The sequence below is a fragment of the Hydractinia symbiolongicarpus genome, chromosome 2 (assembly GCF_029227915.1).
Source record: "Hydractinia symbiolongicarpus strain clone_291-10 chromosome 2, HSymV2.1, whole genome shotgun sequence".
In the NCBI taxonomy this organism is placed as follows: domain Eukaryota; kingdom Metazoa; phylum Cnidaria; class Hydrozoa; order Anthoathecata; family Hydractiniidae; genus Hydractinia; species Hydractinia symbiolongicarpus.
The window spans coordinates 27,221,402-27,236,246 of NC_079876.1; the positions used below are offsets into that span (position 1 = coordinate 27,221,402).

The following is a 14,845-nucleotide window of genomic DNA, read 5'->3' on the forward strand; positions in this document are numbered from 1 at the left end:
AAATTTGTGATTGATAAAGCTTTAAAGCGCCAATTGGGCGTGGTAAAATGTATAAAAATGGTAAGACTTTAAATACTCTTAATTTTGTGTGCAATACATTGATGTGTACATATAGGTAAGTTTCACACAATACCCGTGGAGCCAGAATTACTAAGGGACGTAAAATTCACAAAAATTTAGCGAATTATTATTCAAATTTTTATTTTAGATTTTATTTGCATTTTTACGCTTTACGTATACAAGGCCAAATAACTTGGATACGAGTTAACACAACTGATGCCATCTTCTGTGTGAGTAACTATAAACCATCTGGAACCAAATTGAGACCAATTTTTAAAGCTGTTTTGAAACGGGTTGATTATGTCATTGAAGTACCTTTAAGGTCAAATAAGTGGCGATTTAAGCTCTATGAAATAGGGGCAACGGGTAAATAAATTTCTAAAATAACTTTTGTGTATCGACCGATCATTGCTGACATCATCAAATTTCAAATGGCAGATATTTTCCATTGTTCTTCAACTGAGTGAATTTCCCACGGGTCTTACGAATATTAATTTGTAAAATACAAAACGGTTTTCTATTATTTAATATGGGCTGATTTAAAGCACGCCATTATTCTTGATTTACACTGTTTAACAAAATTCTTCGTTCGTCGGTAGAGTTGATGGTATATTTGAAATGCTCTCCTCCTGTCATATTCTTTGGGAAAAAAGTCTTCCCGTGAAAGACAATGGCTTCAACGTGTTAAGTGTGAGATACACTAACATCATTATAATCTAATACCCTTATACGTTTGTATGCTACGCAAAATGGTGCCACAAGTAGCAAGATGCACGCAATGTGTTAAAAAAGGACGGGCGAACCCGTGGATTTACTCACTGCCACCGACTACTGCCACCAATTATTGTTTATAACAAACAATGATTATTAAAGAAGACAGTGCATATGCAAAAATGGTATGTTACCTGGCAATTTCTAGTACCATAAATGACGGATTAAGCGCGCGGGTCACTTATTTCAGAATTTCATCTTACCAGAGAGCGCTAATTTGTCAGGGGCGGGTAATTTAGCAGCGGCGCTTAATATTTTTTTTCAAAAAGGCAAATTTTTTAATCTTCTTTCTCATAATTTTTATGAATATAAAAGAGAAATACAAAAAGAAAGAAAAGAAATACAATAATAATAATGTATCTTTTATGTATCTACATTATTTTTCGTGTCAATCTAAATAACTGCCCCTTTACCCTAGCGGGGGAGGGGCTATTAGAGCAGGGGCGCTTATTTACAAAATTTTCCCTAACACCGGGGCGTTTATTTTACATGGGCGCTTATTGGGCACGGGGCGCACAATCCGTCACTTATGGTAATCATTAAAATATAAATAAAATAAAAAAGAAAATATATCATTATTTGTGTGCACATCATCTTTTAAGTATTTTTATGCTAAATAAAAATAACATGTATTATTTTTATAAGCAACTAGTCAATAGGCAACTGTAAAGGGTGCTAACAAACTTAAATACGAGTGATATTGAAGATAAGCAACAAATTATATGAATTTTCATTCAATAATGAATTTTGTTTTTAACAGGTTTTCTTGTTGTGTCTCCGAGATAATCCTTTTTTACTCCTTCATGGAAACTCTCATTTTTTCTTGATTTAAAACCTAATAGAAACTGATCCTCGTTATTAGCCAAGAATTTGATATAGAACTTAACAATTGTATATGGATAAGGGTTTTTTTAGCAAAGGTTTTTTCGTGGTCTAAGTTAGCTGTATCCTTAAACCTTCAAGTCGTGCAACTTTTAAACAGAGAAAAGACATATTAAAAAGAGTAGACAGAAAAACCAATGAAAGGGTATCTTCTACTTTAAATATTACAAATTTGAAATATTCCTTAAAACATCTTTTCTCCCGGGATTTTTTCCCTTTGCCTTCACTTTATTATATTCTTCGTTAGATTCTTCTTCTACAGTTGGATCTGATGGTTGATTTAAATCGGCATCTGGTAGACAAATTCCGGTCGCTTGAAACCTTGAAAGCTATTTGCAAATAAAAGAATAAAAGCTAATTAAAAAAAACCCATTTATTTGAAGTACCAAAAAGGACAGCTTGGTATCCTGAGTTTTAGCAGAATCGTCTCCCTTGCTATATATAGAGATTTTTACAAACACCAGGTTATTCATAAGAAATCTAAAATATTTAAAAAATCACTCCTAACAATTTGTTCTATCCTAAACCTAGAACTCCCTTTTTCCCTGACTTTGTAGAAGTCATATGTTACGGAATCCACTTCCTATCTACTTACCCCGTGACAAGAGAAAGTTGTACATGCGTTTATCTCTTCAAACATACACCATTGTTTATTGCATTCCGAATTAGAAGTACAGCGTTCATACATACAATGACCGCAATCCTAAAGTAGAACCAAACAACAGTTAAAAAATGCAGTAATTTTAGCAAAATATAGAAAGCTAACTAAATAAAACAAAAAAGAAGTACCCATAACAATATTCTCTTTTAGAACGGTCTATTTCATTACAGATCAGAGGCATTTAAAGTCACAGACTTTAAATTTTTTTGGCTTTTTGCAAGTAAAGATACGCGGAAATTCTTGAAACTAATGACAAAAAACAGCAACTGTCTTTTCAATTGGTTTGTTTGAGTTAAGAGTTACTGCTGTAGTGTTGGGGATGAGAAGATGTATGAGAAATTTTTTTTTTTAACACGATGCTTATTACAATGTGTCACAAAAAAATGTGAAGTTTCTCGGATCGGAAGATGGTGTTTATTAAACACACAACCTTTATCAATGACGGCGTTTATCAATGACGGCGTTTATTAAAGACGGCGTTTATTAATGACGGCGTTTATTAAAGACGGTTTTTATTAAAGACGGCGTTTATTGGACGACGATGTTTATAGAGGATTATTTTCCTCAAAGAGGGGTTTTTTGGACGTTTATTATAGAAGGCGTTTATTACAGGAAATTATCAAAGACATTGTTTATTAAAAAAGGACGTTTATTTCGGGCGGTGTTCAACATTAATCTTTTTTACAAACGAGGCTGCCTATTGGAGGAGGGCTTTCATTGAAGATGGCGTTTATAAAAAGCGAGTTATAACAAACACGGTTTTTTATAGAAGAGTTCGTCTTTTAAGTGGTTAGCTGGTTAAAAAATATCAAGTAGAAAAGCAAGCAAACAAATAACAAACACAAAAAAAGCGAACGATCTGACATGTAAACGATCAAAAAATGCTACTATTAAAAAAAACCAGATTACTTACACCACTGCGTTTAGCGTATATGCAGATGACGAAAAGAGAGAAGAGAAGAAGTGCTTTTTCATACATCTTTATGCTAACAAACAGATAGTCTGATTTTTGTTTACTTACAAGCGTGCTTTAATAGGTTAAAAGTAATATCAGTTATATTAAATTCCGTTTCCTATATTCCCTGAAATTTGCATACTAAATTATGCTTTACGTTATATTATGCCCGCCCTGAAAAACAAACGATTTTCAGTCTTTTTCTTTCTTCTCGTGTCATATCTTTTTATATTTATTTTTTAACGATTCATTAAAAGTTCGTTGGTTAATATCAAATATTTAATTCTTGGTTAATGAAGGATATAGGCGTAGGATTGTGTGTATAGATGGACTTCCTGGGTTGGTATATACTGATTTTTTTAGGAATTCACTATCTTCTAAATGTATTAGTTACTCATTTCTGAATTTAATTTGAGAGCTTTTTAGAATTTTGACTCTGAAAAAAGTTTACAATGACAATTTTCATACAGGTGAAGATTTTTGATGTTACAATTTATTTATTAAAATTAAAAAGATTAAAAAAATGTATTTCCTTTACCTGTTGTACAATTTTCTAAATTTTCTCTAACTTTAACAAGGACCTTGACATTCTCATCCTGTTGACAGTTAAAATGTTGGGCAAGGGACAAAAACCAAGTAGTTTGATATTTATTTAAATATTTATTAACTTGATTTAGTGAGTATAAATTCATTTACATATGTGATTATCAATCTGCTAAATATTTCCGTTAAAATGATAAATCTATTATTTTATGGTCAAAACAGTGAAAATACTGCATAAAAAGGCCAATATTATACAAACTGAAGATTTTATAACAGACTCTGTAACAATAACAATAACATCGTGTAAGAAACATATTGGATACACATACATAATATTACTACACTTTCTCTGGTCAAAAGACAATAGTCAACAAAGAAGTACCACAAAACACATTTTTACTGAGAAACTTTAGTCACCAATTATTTATAATGATCAGTGCTTTTAGTATTATTGTTGCTTACAAAGCAAATATAACAATAGAATAAATATACATATAAATATAAAAACGTAAAAAGATAAAATAATGAAAGTGCAATATTCGAAGAATATATTTGACTTCGACTCTATTGTTTTTTTATAGATAACAAAAAAATTAGAGAAGTTTAACGCTTTTAACTTTATCAATATGGTTCACAAATGACAGCAACAACAACAACAACTGACTGGCCGGTTTAGATGCTGTATTGTTTAAGTCGAAGGTCAAAGAGAACAAACAGAGATATAGATATAGGTGGTGTACTACAAGACAGGACTTTGTATTTTCCAATGCAACATTAGGATTTGTCAGTGTCTGTTTAATTTTTTGATTACATCTGGTCTGTAAAATAAACATAATGTAATCAAAGTTAAAACTTTTCATTTTTAATTTACAACGAAAGAAAAAGATATCTTTGATGCATAGAAAATGTCACAAACTTTCGAAGATAAGTTATTAATTGAGTTTTGGGAACAAAAATTTTCTAGAATAAACTGCAATGGTTGCGGTTGCGATCATAAACTGTCGAAAATAATGCAAAAATAAAAAAACCTTTTGCCAATAGCTTAAGAGAGAAAAATTACCTGTTTGAATGCAAGTAGATATTTAATTATAGCTTGCAATAGGAGAATTATAAAAGCATTAAAAATTAAAGAATTTTGATAAAATTTTCTGAAGTTCGCAAAATATTAAAAAATGATGGCCTCACAAACACGATTTAGTATACAGTAAAAACCAACTAAAAGACATATACAAGTATTCTATATAACAAATATTAATCAAACAAAAAAAAATCATAAATAGTGTAGTATATATAGATAATAAATATTATAAAACATTATAAACCAAAAAACGTGTATCGAGTAACTCATGAATTTTCATTTTAATCATTCAAATAGTTGAAACATTAAGGATGCATGAAACACCTATTACCCATGCTGAGAATATTGTCTATATTTCCTAAACTGCGAAATAAAATAGATACAAGTACTTATTTTCCGAAAGCTAGATAAATGTCCTGTTCAATAGTATTTTTTTGTCATAAAATAAAAAACTGCGTTTTGTTTTTTAAGGTGTAGTTTTGAATTTACATAGAAAAGTTGCTTTTCGTGATTCTCTGTTGTAGTTTTCACACTGCGATAAAATTTAAATAATTCGTTTTTTTAAATAAAATTGACACTGTTTGAGTTTCAGATGCCTAGGCTATTAATAATTTAGTTTTGGCTCCATATTCATAAATGCTTGTACCTTTTAGCAAAAAACGTAGAGGTGTATCAAGCGAAAATTGCTTTTTAGATGTCGGGATTGTAAACAAATTAAAAAAAACTGAAAAAAATGTTTATTTTCCTTTTTATATCTTTTTTCCGTTAATTTTTTTATTTTTGTACTTAAAATAAATATTCTAGGAATTATTAGCTATCAATGATATAAAAATAAAAAAAACTGACAAAATATTAATTTGGGTGTTTCATGTATCCTCCTTTGTTTTAGAATTAATTAATATACTAAATATTGGTTCAAAGGTATTTTAAAATTATTGAGGCGGGAACTGCGTGAACATTTACAAATGCATTCTTCCCTGAAAACACATAGATTTTATAAAAAAGGTTAAAACGTAGTAACAACTGGATACATAATGAGAGTTTATCTCCGTAATACATGTCATTCTTATTTAATATCTCCGTAATACTGTCAAAACCTACTCGACTGCGTCTCCTTAAATATCACTTCACCTTGTGTTGATAAAACTTGATGTTACACGAATGGTTATAAAATAACATTAACAATACTAACAATAACATTTGCATTAACAAAAAAATTTCAGACTTTTTTTTTCCGGATAAATGTGTCCTTGAAAATCTAATTGTCCGAATTTTTAGCGTCCAATTTTTTTAATGCCCAAAATTTGCTTAATGGTGTTTTTATTTTTTATTTTTAATTGAATAAACACGCAAGTAATCGATAACACACGCTTTTATTTGATGATACGACTTATTCGTTATCATCGTCATTGTCATCATTTACAGATTTAGTCTACGCATCTTATCTTCCATAGATATTTTATCTTAGAGGTAGATTCTTAATATTGGTGTTTTTTTTTCCAACATAAATTCAATTTGTCCAAAAGTTTGTCCGAAATCGTTGTAATAGTGTCCGAAAACAAATGTCTGAAATTTTTCGATGTTAATGTAGTATCCATAAATAATACCTGAGAAACTAAATATCATCTTCACAAGTTTTTCTTCGCTTTTCTGGAACACTATCAGCATCTGTTTCCATATCAGTTGAATTGGAACGCTTCTTAGAATTTAGTACACCCAAAATTTGATCAATGCTTGGACGTCTTGTTGGGTCACGATCAAACATACTTGCAACCAGCTGTCGTATAGCTTCACTATATTTGTATGATACTTGTTCGTATTGAATGTAGCGGATTTTATTATGTACCTGGAAAAATTTGTCTCTGCTACTCGTACAACCCTAAAAATAACACACATTCCTGACATTGAAGAAGAACTACTTTGTCCATCACTAACATATTGCCTGGCAGCGAGCGGGATTCGATCCCAGAACCAAGCCGCAGACGAACCCACTACTCTACGTGTATATGTTATATGTTAGTGATGAACTCAGTTTATCCGGATGGTGTGAATACATAGGTTCCTGAGTCTTCCACAACTTTAACTATTCTTCCTTAAGAGCTAATCATACATTGTAAACATCAACACTTAATTAGGTTTAACGAGTTTCACTTTTCTTGTTTATCGAGCATTAAGAGGGAAAACGGATCAAAAATTAAAGGATACAAGGACTAGATATTTTAGGTTAACATAAATTCTGACCAAAAGTTGTTAGATGGATTTTTTTTAAAAAGCAACCAGTTTAGCAAGTGTATTAAAATCTGCAAAATCGCTAAGCAACTTCATGAAAACATGAATATAAGCAACAATTTATATATTCTTGTTTATAAAGGCTTTGAAAATAAATAATGCCTAATCAAATACAAAAAAGCTTTAAGATTCCATTTCTCCTTAGATAATCGTTACCTTTTATCATTTAATACTTTTTGTTTCTCGCCTTTTAAACCAAATAGCTATTTGCTACGTGGGTATTATGTAAGAACTGTGAGTTCGTGAAAAAATCCACGGAGATTTTCGTTTGTTACAGGTATCTTTTTACCCAGAGGCAGGCAGCAAGAATTACAATATAGATAGGTGAATCGGCGTTGAACGGTTGGTCAAGCGCTTAAGTGCAGCTAAATCGTGCCACACAAAAAGGTGGTTGAGTTAGCAAAAGTGTAATTTAGAATGACATGAGTTAAGGAGTCAGATTGGATTAATCAGATTTCACTTGCTCATTAGTTGATGCAGAATATAAATATTTTGCATTTCGTTAACCGTCGTTAACCTGTGGAAAATTCTACGGGGTCGCCCGTCCTTCATATATCGCATTTCATATATCGCATTTCGTGTTTTCGTAACAAGAAGACAAACAGACGCACGAACAGACAGACGACGGCTATTATTATAGGGATTGTGTAAGGAATTATAGGAAGCGTGCTGGCACGCGAATTTTGATATTTGCACGAAATAACAAATTCGATAAATTTTATTGACTTTGGCTGTTGTGATTGCTCATCACGAAGCCCGATTTTAACGAATAACCAATCAAAATGTTTTTCGCAGCCTAAGCACTCGGACGAAGAAATACTAGGGCAGAGCTAGTGCAATGGAAGTTAATTTAGTAGCATGGGGTCGAGGTTATATTTTTTCCCTTTTTATTTTCTAAAAGCGTTTTATTTTTGTAATATATATCTTTCCTTGGATAATGTTATTGTTTTATTTTTTATTTAGCAATCTGATTGGTGCAGTTTGGGATATTTTGCCTACAAGGTTGGTTGCAACAAAACTTTTTAGCTGGTTAGACAAATCTTTCTTATGCTAAATGTACCTACGTAACTACAACTTTGATGGTGCTATAAACTTGGGTGAGATTTTGAAATTTATTGACACAATGGCAGGTATACTGTACACAAAGCAAAACAGTCTTAGTAATACTTTTAAAGTTGGCTAAGTTTTGTTTACAATTAATTTTTGAATTTTACAAATCTTATTCCACAAAATAAGATTTTTGTGTGAATTTTTTAGGCTATTTATCCAAATGTATAACATTTACGTTTAATATTTGCATATTTTAAAAAACTTATTATGCAAAATGAAATTGTTATGAAAAACTACCCAATCAATCAAAACAGATCGATATGTCTACAAGGGAGACAACTAAAAATATATTGACAGATATATCTATATCCTTACTTCAACATTAAATGTTTTTCTCAAAGTGAGCATTTCATGTAGAAGGCAACCCAAAGGCCATAAATCTGTCTCCTTAGTGTGCCTAAAAGAAAACATAAACAAGAACCTTAAAAAGCTCTTAATGTCTGTGCGAATGAAATTAAACATAACACAAAATATGTTGATCTAACTTGCATTTCTGACCATAGCCACTCGGCCACGCGCCATTTTTAAAGTTAGTACACTGTAACACCCTTAAAGAGGCTGCAGAACTGTTCAATTAAGTTCCCTGTCACTGTTCCAATATTTTAAAATACAGTATGTATTAAATGAAATATCCAAACAGGCACAAAAAAATAAAAAGATTTATATTAAAATAGTATTAATGTCAAATAAATTATAAATAGGAAAATGTTTACAATCGAAACTTTTTCGTCATTTTTAGTCATTTTTAGTCAATTTCAGCTGGCTAATGTGATTTAAGGCGTTGTTTTGTCATCAAAGTGCATTATCTCGACTTTATAGCTTAAGTGACTAAAGTCAAAAACCAACAGTTCGTTCTGCAACCCCTTAAAGGTCCTATGAAAAAGTAAACAAATAAAAATACTTTTCCGGTTTTAAGACAGTTTCAGGATGTTGATAATATCTTGCTTCATGGATGTACTGCAATAAAAGGAAGATAACATACATGTAAATAAAACAAGTGATGCACAATGGAACATTCCGTTAGACATCGCTTGTTAAACTCTGTATGCTCTATAAGCGTCAGATTTTCTTTACAAATCTGATCTTAAAAATCATAAGCAACTGGGTCTTATTAGAACCTAAAAAACAACACTTTTTTAGGTGTTCCAGCTTGAAAACTCTCTTTCATGTTTTTATGCTAGCGCTAAATGTGTTTTAGACAAATGTGCTAAATTGTATTAAATTAAACCTGTAAAACAATAAAAAAGTTGTTGCTGATCAAAGAGAAATTCATTTCACACTTTTTTTCCAAATATTCGTACAGGATAGTTACTTCAGTGATCAAAATATATTAAACAATGCCAATTCTGTCTTCCCAACACATTAGATATGCATCAGAATTGCTACATAATTTTCCCCTGAGTTGACATGTTATGGTACATGCAAAAACAAGCCTATATGCTGTGGACTGAACTACAACCATATGACTACGAGGGAAACCCAATAATCACTCTACCACATCGAACAAACATGGCCACAGCCCATGTGAAAGTATAAATAGCACAACTGCTTGTTTTGTTATATATAACATGAAGACAAGAGAAAAAACAACAAAAACATACCATCAATGTCGTAGGCAGTCTTGTTTCTTCCTCAAACTCAGAGATAACTGGCATGTTTAATTTGAGGACGTTGTTGTCATACATCAGAAAGTGTTTCATTGTGATACCCTTCAATGTTAAACCTTGATTGTGTAGGTACTTTGTTGCTTCTGCAATTTGCAGGAAGTATATTAAAATTTCCTGAAACACAGACAATAATTGTACGGAATTGAAACAATGACAAAAATGGATCAGAAATCCAAGAGAGTGTTGTATGACCTCATCCTACAAGTCTTTCTAATTTCTAGAAAAATTCTTTTTCACAGATATTGTCATAACTAAAACAAATTCTATTTAACAGTGTCAATTGCCTAAACCTAAAACTTTAAAGTGCTTCTCAAATTAACTCTAAAAAATGCTACTATTGTATAAAGAGAAATATAGATCACCTGCTCGTCTAAGAGAATATCCTCTTTTCGCCTTTTGCGCAGATAATTGTGTAAGTTATCTAAAGTATATAGGAAATAAAGGAAAAACTTAATAAAAGACCATAAAATTATCACAGAACCATCATTACTGGCAAGAAAAGGAAAAATACTGAATAATATTGATTTTACAAATAATATACAAACTACAAAATTTTCTAAGCACCTTCAACAAATATCCCTTTTGTTACAGCAAATTCATTAGTCCATTTTTTTAAGAGCATAATCTACATTAGCATGATTTAAGTATGTGTACTTGACTTAATGCTCTGGTGCAAAATTGTTACTAAATTAACCACACTTACTTGGTGACAAGCATTCTGTCATTACACACATTGTATCTTCTTCAATCCAATATTCATGGTATTTGACAATATGCGGATGTTCAAGCAGGCAAACTTGATTGAGTAAATCTTTTAGTTCTTTTATTTTATCGTCATGTACTCTATGCCTTCTTCTTTTCAGACTAATTTTTGCAATCGACATACAACTGTTTTTAAAATTAAATAAAGAATAGATAGATTTGTAACATAATCTTCTACAACAATACTTTGGCTTAGATATTTTATTCAAGTATTTGTGAGTAATAGTGAACATCTAAAATTCTAAAGAGGTATGGGACATATAATTATACAGCATACAGGTGCCTTATATAGATAATTATGAAATCTCATGAACAAACAAAAGTATCATATCCATGCAGCATTGTAAAAAAGAGTTACTAAAAAACAGCAGAGCAGGGGTTGCCTTCCTTCGAGATCGAATAGGGTTAGGATACATTATTGCTTTAATTTTTGTTATCCAAGCAGGATTTTTGCATATTGTAAAATTTATCCAAAACTATTCATACCAACATGTGGGAAAAAATACAAGAACAATAAGTCAACAAAGAAAATTCTATGTAACAATCATACAATGAAATAATCTTAACTCTTTTCTTTTTGTTTAAATGTATAGATACAATTTATCTAGGTTTAAGGAAGGTATTTGACAAGGTATAGACCACTCCATTTTCCGTGGTAAACTGAGGCAAGTTAGTACTGATAAACTGACCAAAAGGATTAAATCATTCCTAAATACAGAACACAATATGTTTACGTTAAGGGGTAAAATTTTACCTGCTAGATCAGGGAGTACATAGAAACTTGTTCTTGGCACATTGCTTTTCCTAATTGTGGTTAGTGATATCAAAATGAACAAAACGATTTTTTATATGCAGCTTTGCTGATGAGACCAGAATAAATAAAGAGATTAATGACCTCATGGACCACTTAATAATAATACAGTAAAAACTGCTGAATAAAATCAAGTAATGCTGTCCAAATTTCTACAAATTTTTTAACATATTAATTATGCACCTAACTAATCTACAACCAGAAGCTATGAACAACCGTGAAAATTTAACAGAGTAAGAAAAAAAATAAAATAAAAATTTGGTATATATTTACCCAATTCTTTTTTTATCAGCCGAATCTTCCATTTTATTTATTTCTCTAAACGTATAACATACATACATAATGAAATTCGAAAAGCTATTAAAAATAAGAAACAAACAACCAACATCTCCACCTGTGTGGGTAACTAGGGACCAAGTGGGACTAAAGTCCTGACAATTTTACAAATTTGTTAAAAAGACTGGTTGCTGATGTCATTCTAAAAATCTTTAGGCTGTAATATTTTTGTAACTATTTGTTTAAATATAATAATACTATATTGTTAATATACTAAAAATATTTTAAATATACTGTCCTTAAAAAACATTTCCAGCTGACAATTTAATATAACACGAATGAATTTATTTAAAAATATGTATATATATTTTGTGTTCATCCAACACACCTTTCAGCAGAATAAAATGTTACAAAAAAAAGCTCAGCAAAAAAGAGAAATTTCGAATTTATATAATTAAAACAATAATTAAGAAATCTAAGTATTAATCTCTTAACTCTTTTAAACCAGTGTAAGTTAAAGTTTTTTATAAAACGGAATTGCTGAGAAAAGTAAAATAACATGGGGCCGTAGCTTAGTGGTTATAAATCTCATACTTTGTGTAGGAAGACAGGGTTTGATTCCACTTGGGGGCAATTAAATATGGGTGTGTGAATGTTACCATAGCACTGAGTTAACCATAGTTTCCTAGTGATTTGATTACGCCCTTGATAATTTAGTTGGCTGTTTGATGTTGTATGGAGTTATCTGTTAGAGTGCGCGAATTGGGTCTACGTGGCTCAAAATGAGCATTAAATGCTCTAGGACTCACCATCTAAGCCATGGCCCCTCCTGGAAATAATAGACAGGGTAGCTATATATCCCTTGATTTTTGTGAGGCTAGCTAAATTACTAAGTAGACATAATACAGACAGCATATGCTAGCTAGCTAATGAGCCGATAACATCAACAAATATATATAGCTATATATATATATATATATATATATATATATATATACATTCAGCTATGCTATAGCTAACTAATGATTGCCACTACTTTAATTAGCAAGTCAGATGGCCTAAATCGGTGTGTCTAATTTGTTGCCCGTAAGGTGTTAAAAACATCAAAGTGTATGTGGTAATGAATCTTTACCTCAACGCACTTTCTTCGCAGAATCGCTACCATATTTGTTTTGATTCAATTTTAGAGATGAGGGCACGGCCCGATATGACCGCTGTTGCCTGTGAAATCTAAACTCCTAAACAAACGGCCTTTGTAATTTAAGGACAACAAAATTACACCTCCAAGGAGAAAATAATATTTTTAGTCTATGATTTAGTTGATGATGCTTTATATGAAATGTTTCAATAATTTTGACTTTTATTGAACGTTAAACCTTTTCACCTTTAGATTATGGCGCCGTAGATTAGTGGTTATAGCTCTCATACTCTGTGCGGGAGACCTGGGTTCAATTCCTTTTGACGGCGATTCAACATGGGCGAGTAAATGTTACCATAGCCCCGGGTTAACCCAAGCCATGTGCGAGCCATTGGGCAGATGGCTTACTGTGTGGACCGTTGGATGTTGCTGGGAGTTGTCTAGTAGAGTGCAGGCCCTAATTGGGTTTGCCGTAGCTCAAAATGAGAATTAAATACTCTAGGACTAAACATCTAAGCCATGGCCCCTCCTGAAAATAATAGACAGGGTATATCCCTCGATATTTGTGAGGGTACCCATGTAAAATATCTATCTTTTTATAAATAAAAGTCGATTTAACGCTGTGGACCAATATATTAATCATGAACTAGTAAATAAAAACTGGATAAAGCAACATTTGTTATTTTTAGTTTAAAGATTTCGTACGTGGTTTAGCATGGAGCAGTTTTAGCTTTAAAGTTCATTAACATAATTTACAAGAAATAAGATTATGTCATAGGGGAAACCATTTCACGTAAGTTTAGACCCAGCATGACTTCCAAATTTCTCGAAACTCGAAATTTTATACGTCGAAATATAAGTTTCTTCATAACATGGATTTTGTTCGATCGTTCTTCTCAAATGAAATATTAAAATGTTTCGATATTAACCACCTTCTCATCGCCGTACGACGAGACCAAAAATCGCATTTCAGTTTCCACTGAGTCTAATCGCACTCAGTGAGTACCACGCCTAAATTAATTTTATTGCACCGCTTTACCAGTTTTGCACTTCTAATGTACTGAGCTTTAACTAACGCAAAAACATTATATCGATGAGCGCAGATCCTTATACCAAGAATATTTTTCCATACCAGAAAGAATTAGTTTAAGGAATCGGTAGCATTGAAATACTTATATTGAGTATAAATCAATAAATTTCATTCTAATACTGTGTACGCTTATCTTGATTTATGACATACTCCATGCCTGCACTAAAGAGCTCAGTCTGGATATGTGGTACAGTTAACGGCTCTTATTACGCGCTCAACCTCCCGTTGAAGATAAATCTATTGTCGCGATTTCTAACCATGTATACAATTACAAACGAAGATATTTTGAAGGGCATATCCTAAAGCTAGCCATGTCTCACGCTATTCTTGTAATGTTTTTAATCAGCTTGTTATAAGTGATTTTTTTTCCGAACTAATATTATTAACTTTTGTGCTGGGGTTGTGGATATCAGCTGGTTGCTACTTTTAGCTATAAAGTGAAAAATATAGCCAAATAAAGTTGGCTGCAAAAAAAGATTTAAGTAATCCTTTTTACGCTAAATGCAGTTAGGTAGCTAGCTACACGTTTTACTGGGAAATAAACTTTGACAAAAGTCTGAAGTTTATTGATTTAAGGAGATAGCAGTCTCAATTAACCTGTGTGATACTTAACACGTTGAGTCCCAGCCTGTTTTAGGTGTACTTCGTCAGACCCAAGCCTTGAAGTGGCTATGGACACATCATATATGATATTTTTTCAGAGTTCTGGGTGATTTGAATACTTTATTCTAATTAGTAAGTGTGACCAATGA

At 31.6% G+C, this 14,845-nt stretch overlaps 1 protein-coding gene across 4 annotated transcripts; it reads right to left on the reverse strand.

Annotated features, from left to right (window-relative positions):
- Positions 1-1,841: 1,841 nt before the first annotated feature.
- On the reverse strand, positions 1,842-13,835 carry LOC130630455 (serine/threonine-protein kinase Nek9-like). 4 transcript variants are annotated; one of them, XR_008982076.1, is made up of 9 exons: positions 11,863-11,928; positions 10,720-10,904; positions 10,379-10,437; positions 9,951-10,130; positions 9,251-9,306; positions 8,665-8,746; positions 6,558-6,829; positions 2,309-2,416; positions 1,842-2,042 (listed from the first exon to the last, which is right to left on the reverse strand). XR_008982076.1 is itself a non-coding variant. In XM_057443956.1 (8 exons), exons 1-7 carry the CDS (start codon positions 11,892-11,894, stop codon positions 6,566-6,568), a joined length of 858 nt encoding a protein of 285 aa, XP_057299939.1. In that variant the 5' UTR covers positions 11,895-11,928; the 3' UTR covers positions 4,601-4,690; positions 6,558-6,565. The 4 variants fall into 4 exon arrangements, 3 of the variants coding, with proteins under 3 accessions (XP_057299939.1, XP_057299940.1, XP_057299941.1); XM_057443956.1 differs by lacking the exons at positions 1,842-2,042; positions 2,309-2,416 and adding an exon at positions 4,601-4,690; XM_057443957.1 differs by lacking the exons at positions 1,842-2,042; positions 2,309-2,416 and adding an exon at positions 12,998-13,835 and having other exon boundaries at positions 5,767-6,829; positions 11,863-11,907.
- Positions 13,836-14,845: the final 1,010 nt, after the last annotated feature.

What these genes read in the sequence shown, in the direction of transcription:
- LOC130630455 (XM_057443956.1), bottom strand. Translation starts at nt 11,894, where the DNA reads ATGGAAGATTCGGCTGATAAAAAAAGAATTGG. An exon ending in GCTGATAAAAAAAGAATTGG is followed by an intron (nt 10,905 to 11,862) that starts GTAAATATATAC and finishes TTTTAAAAACAG; the next exon opens with TTGTATGTCGATTGCAAAAA. An exon ending in ATATTCTCTTAGACGAGCAG is followed by an intron (nt 10,131 to 10,378) that starts GTGATCTATATT and finishes TCTGTGTTTCAG; the next exon opens with GAAATTTTAATATACTTCCT.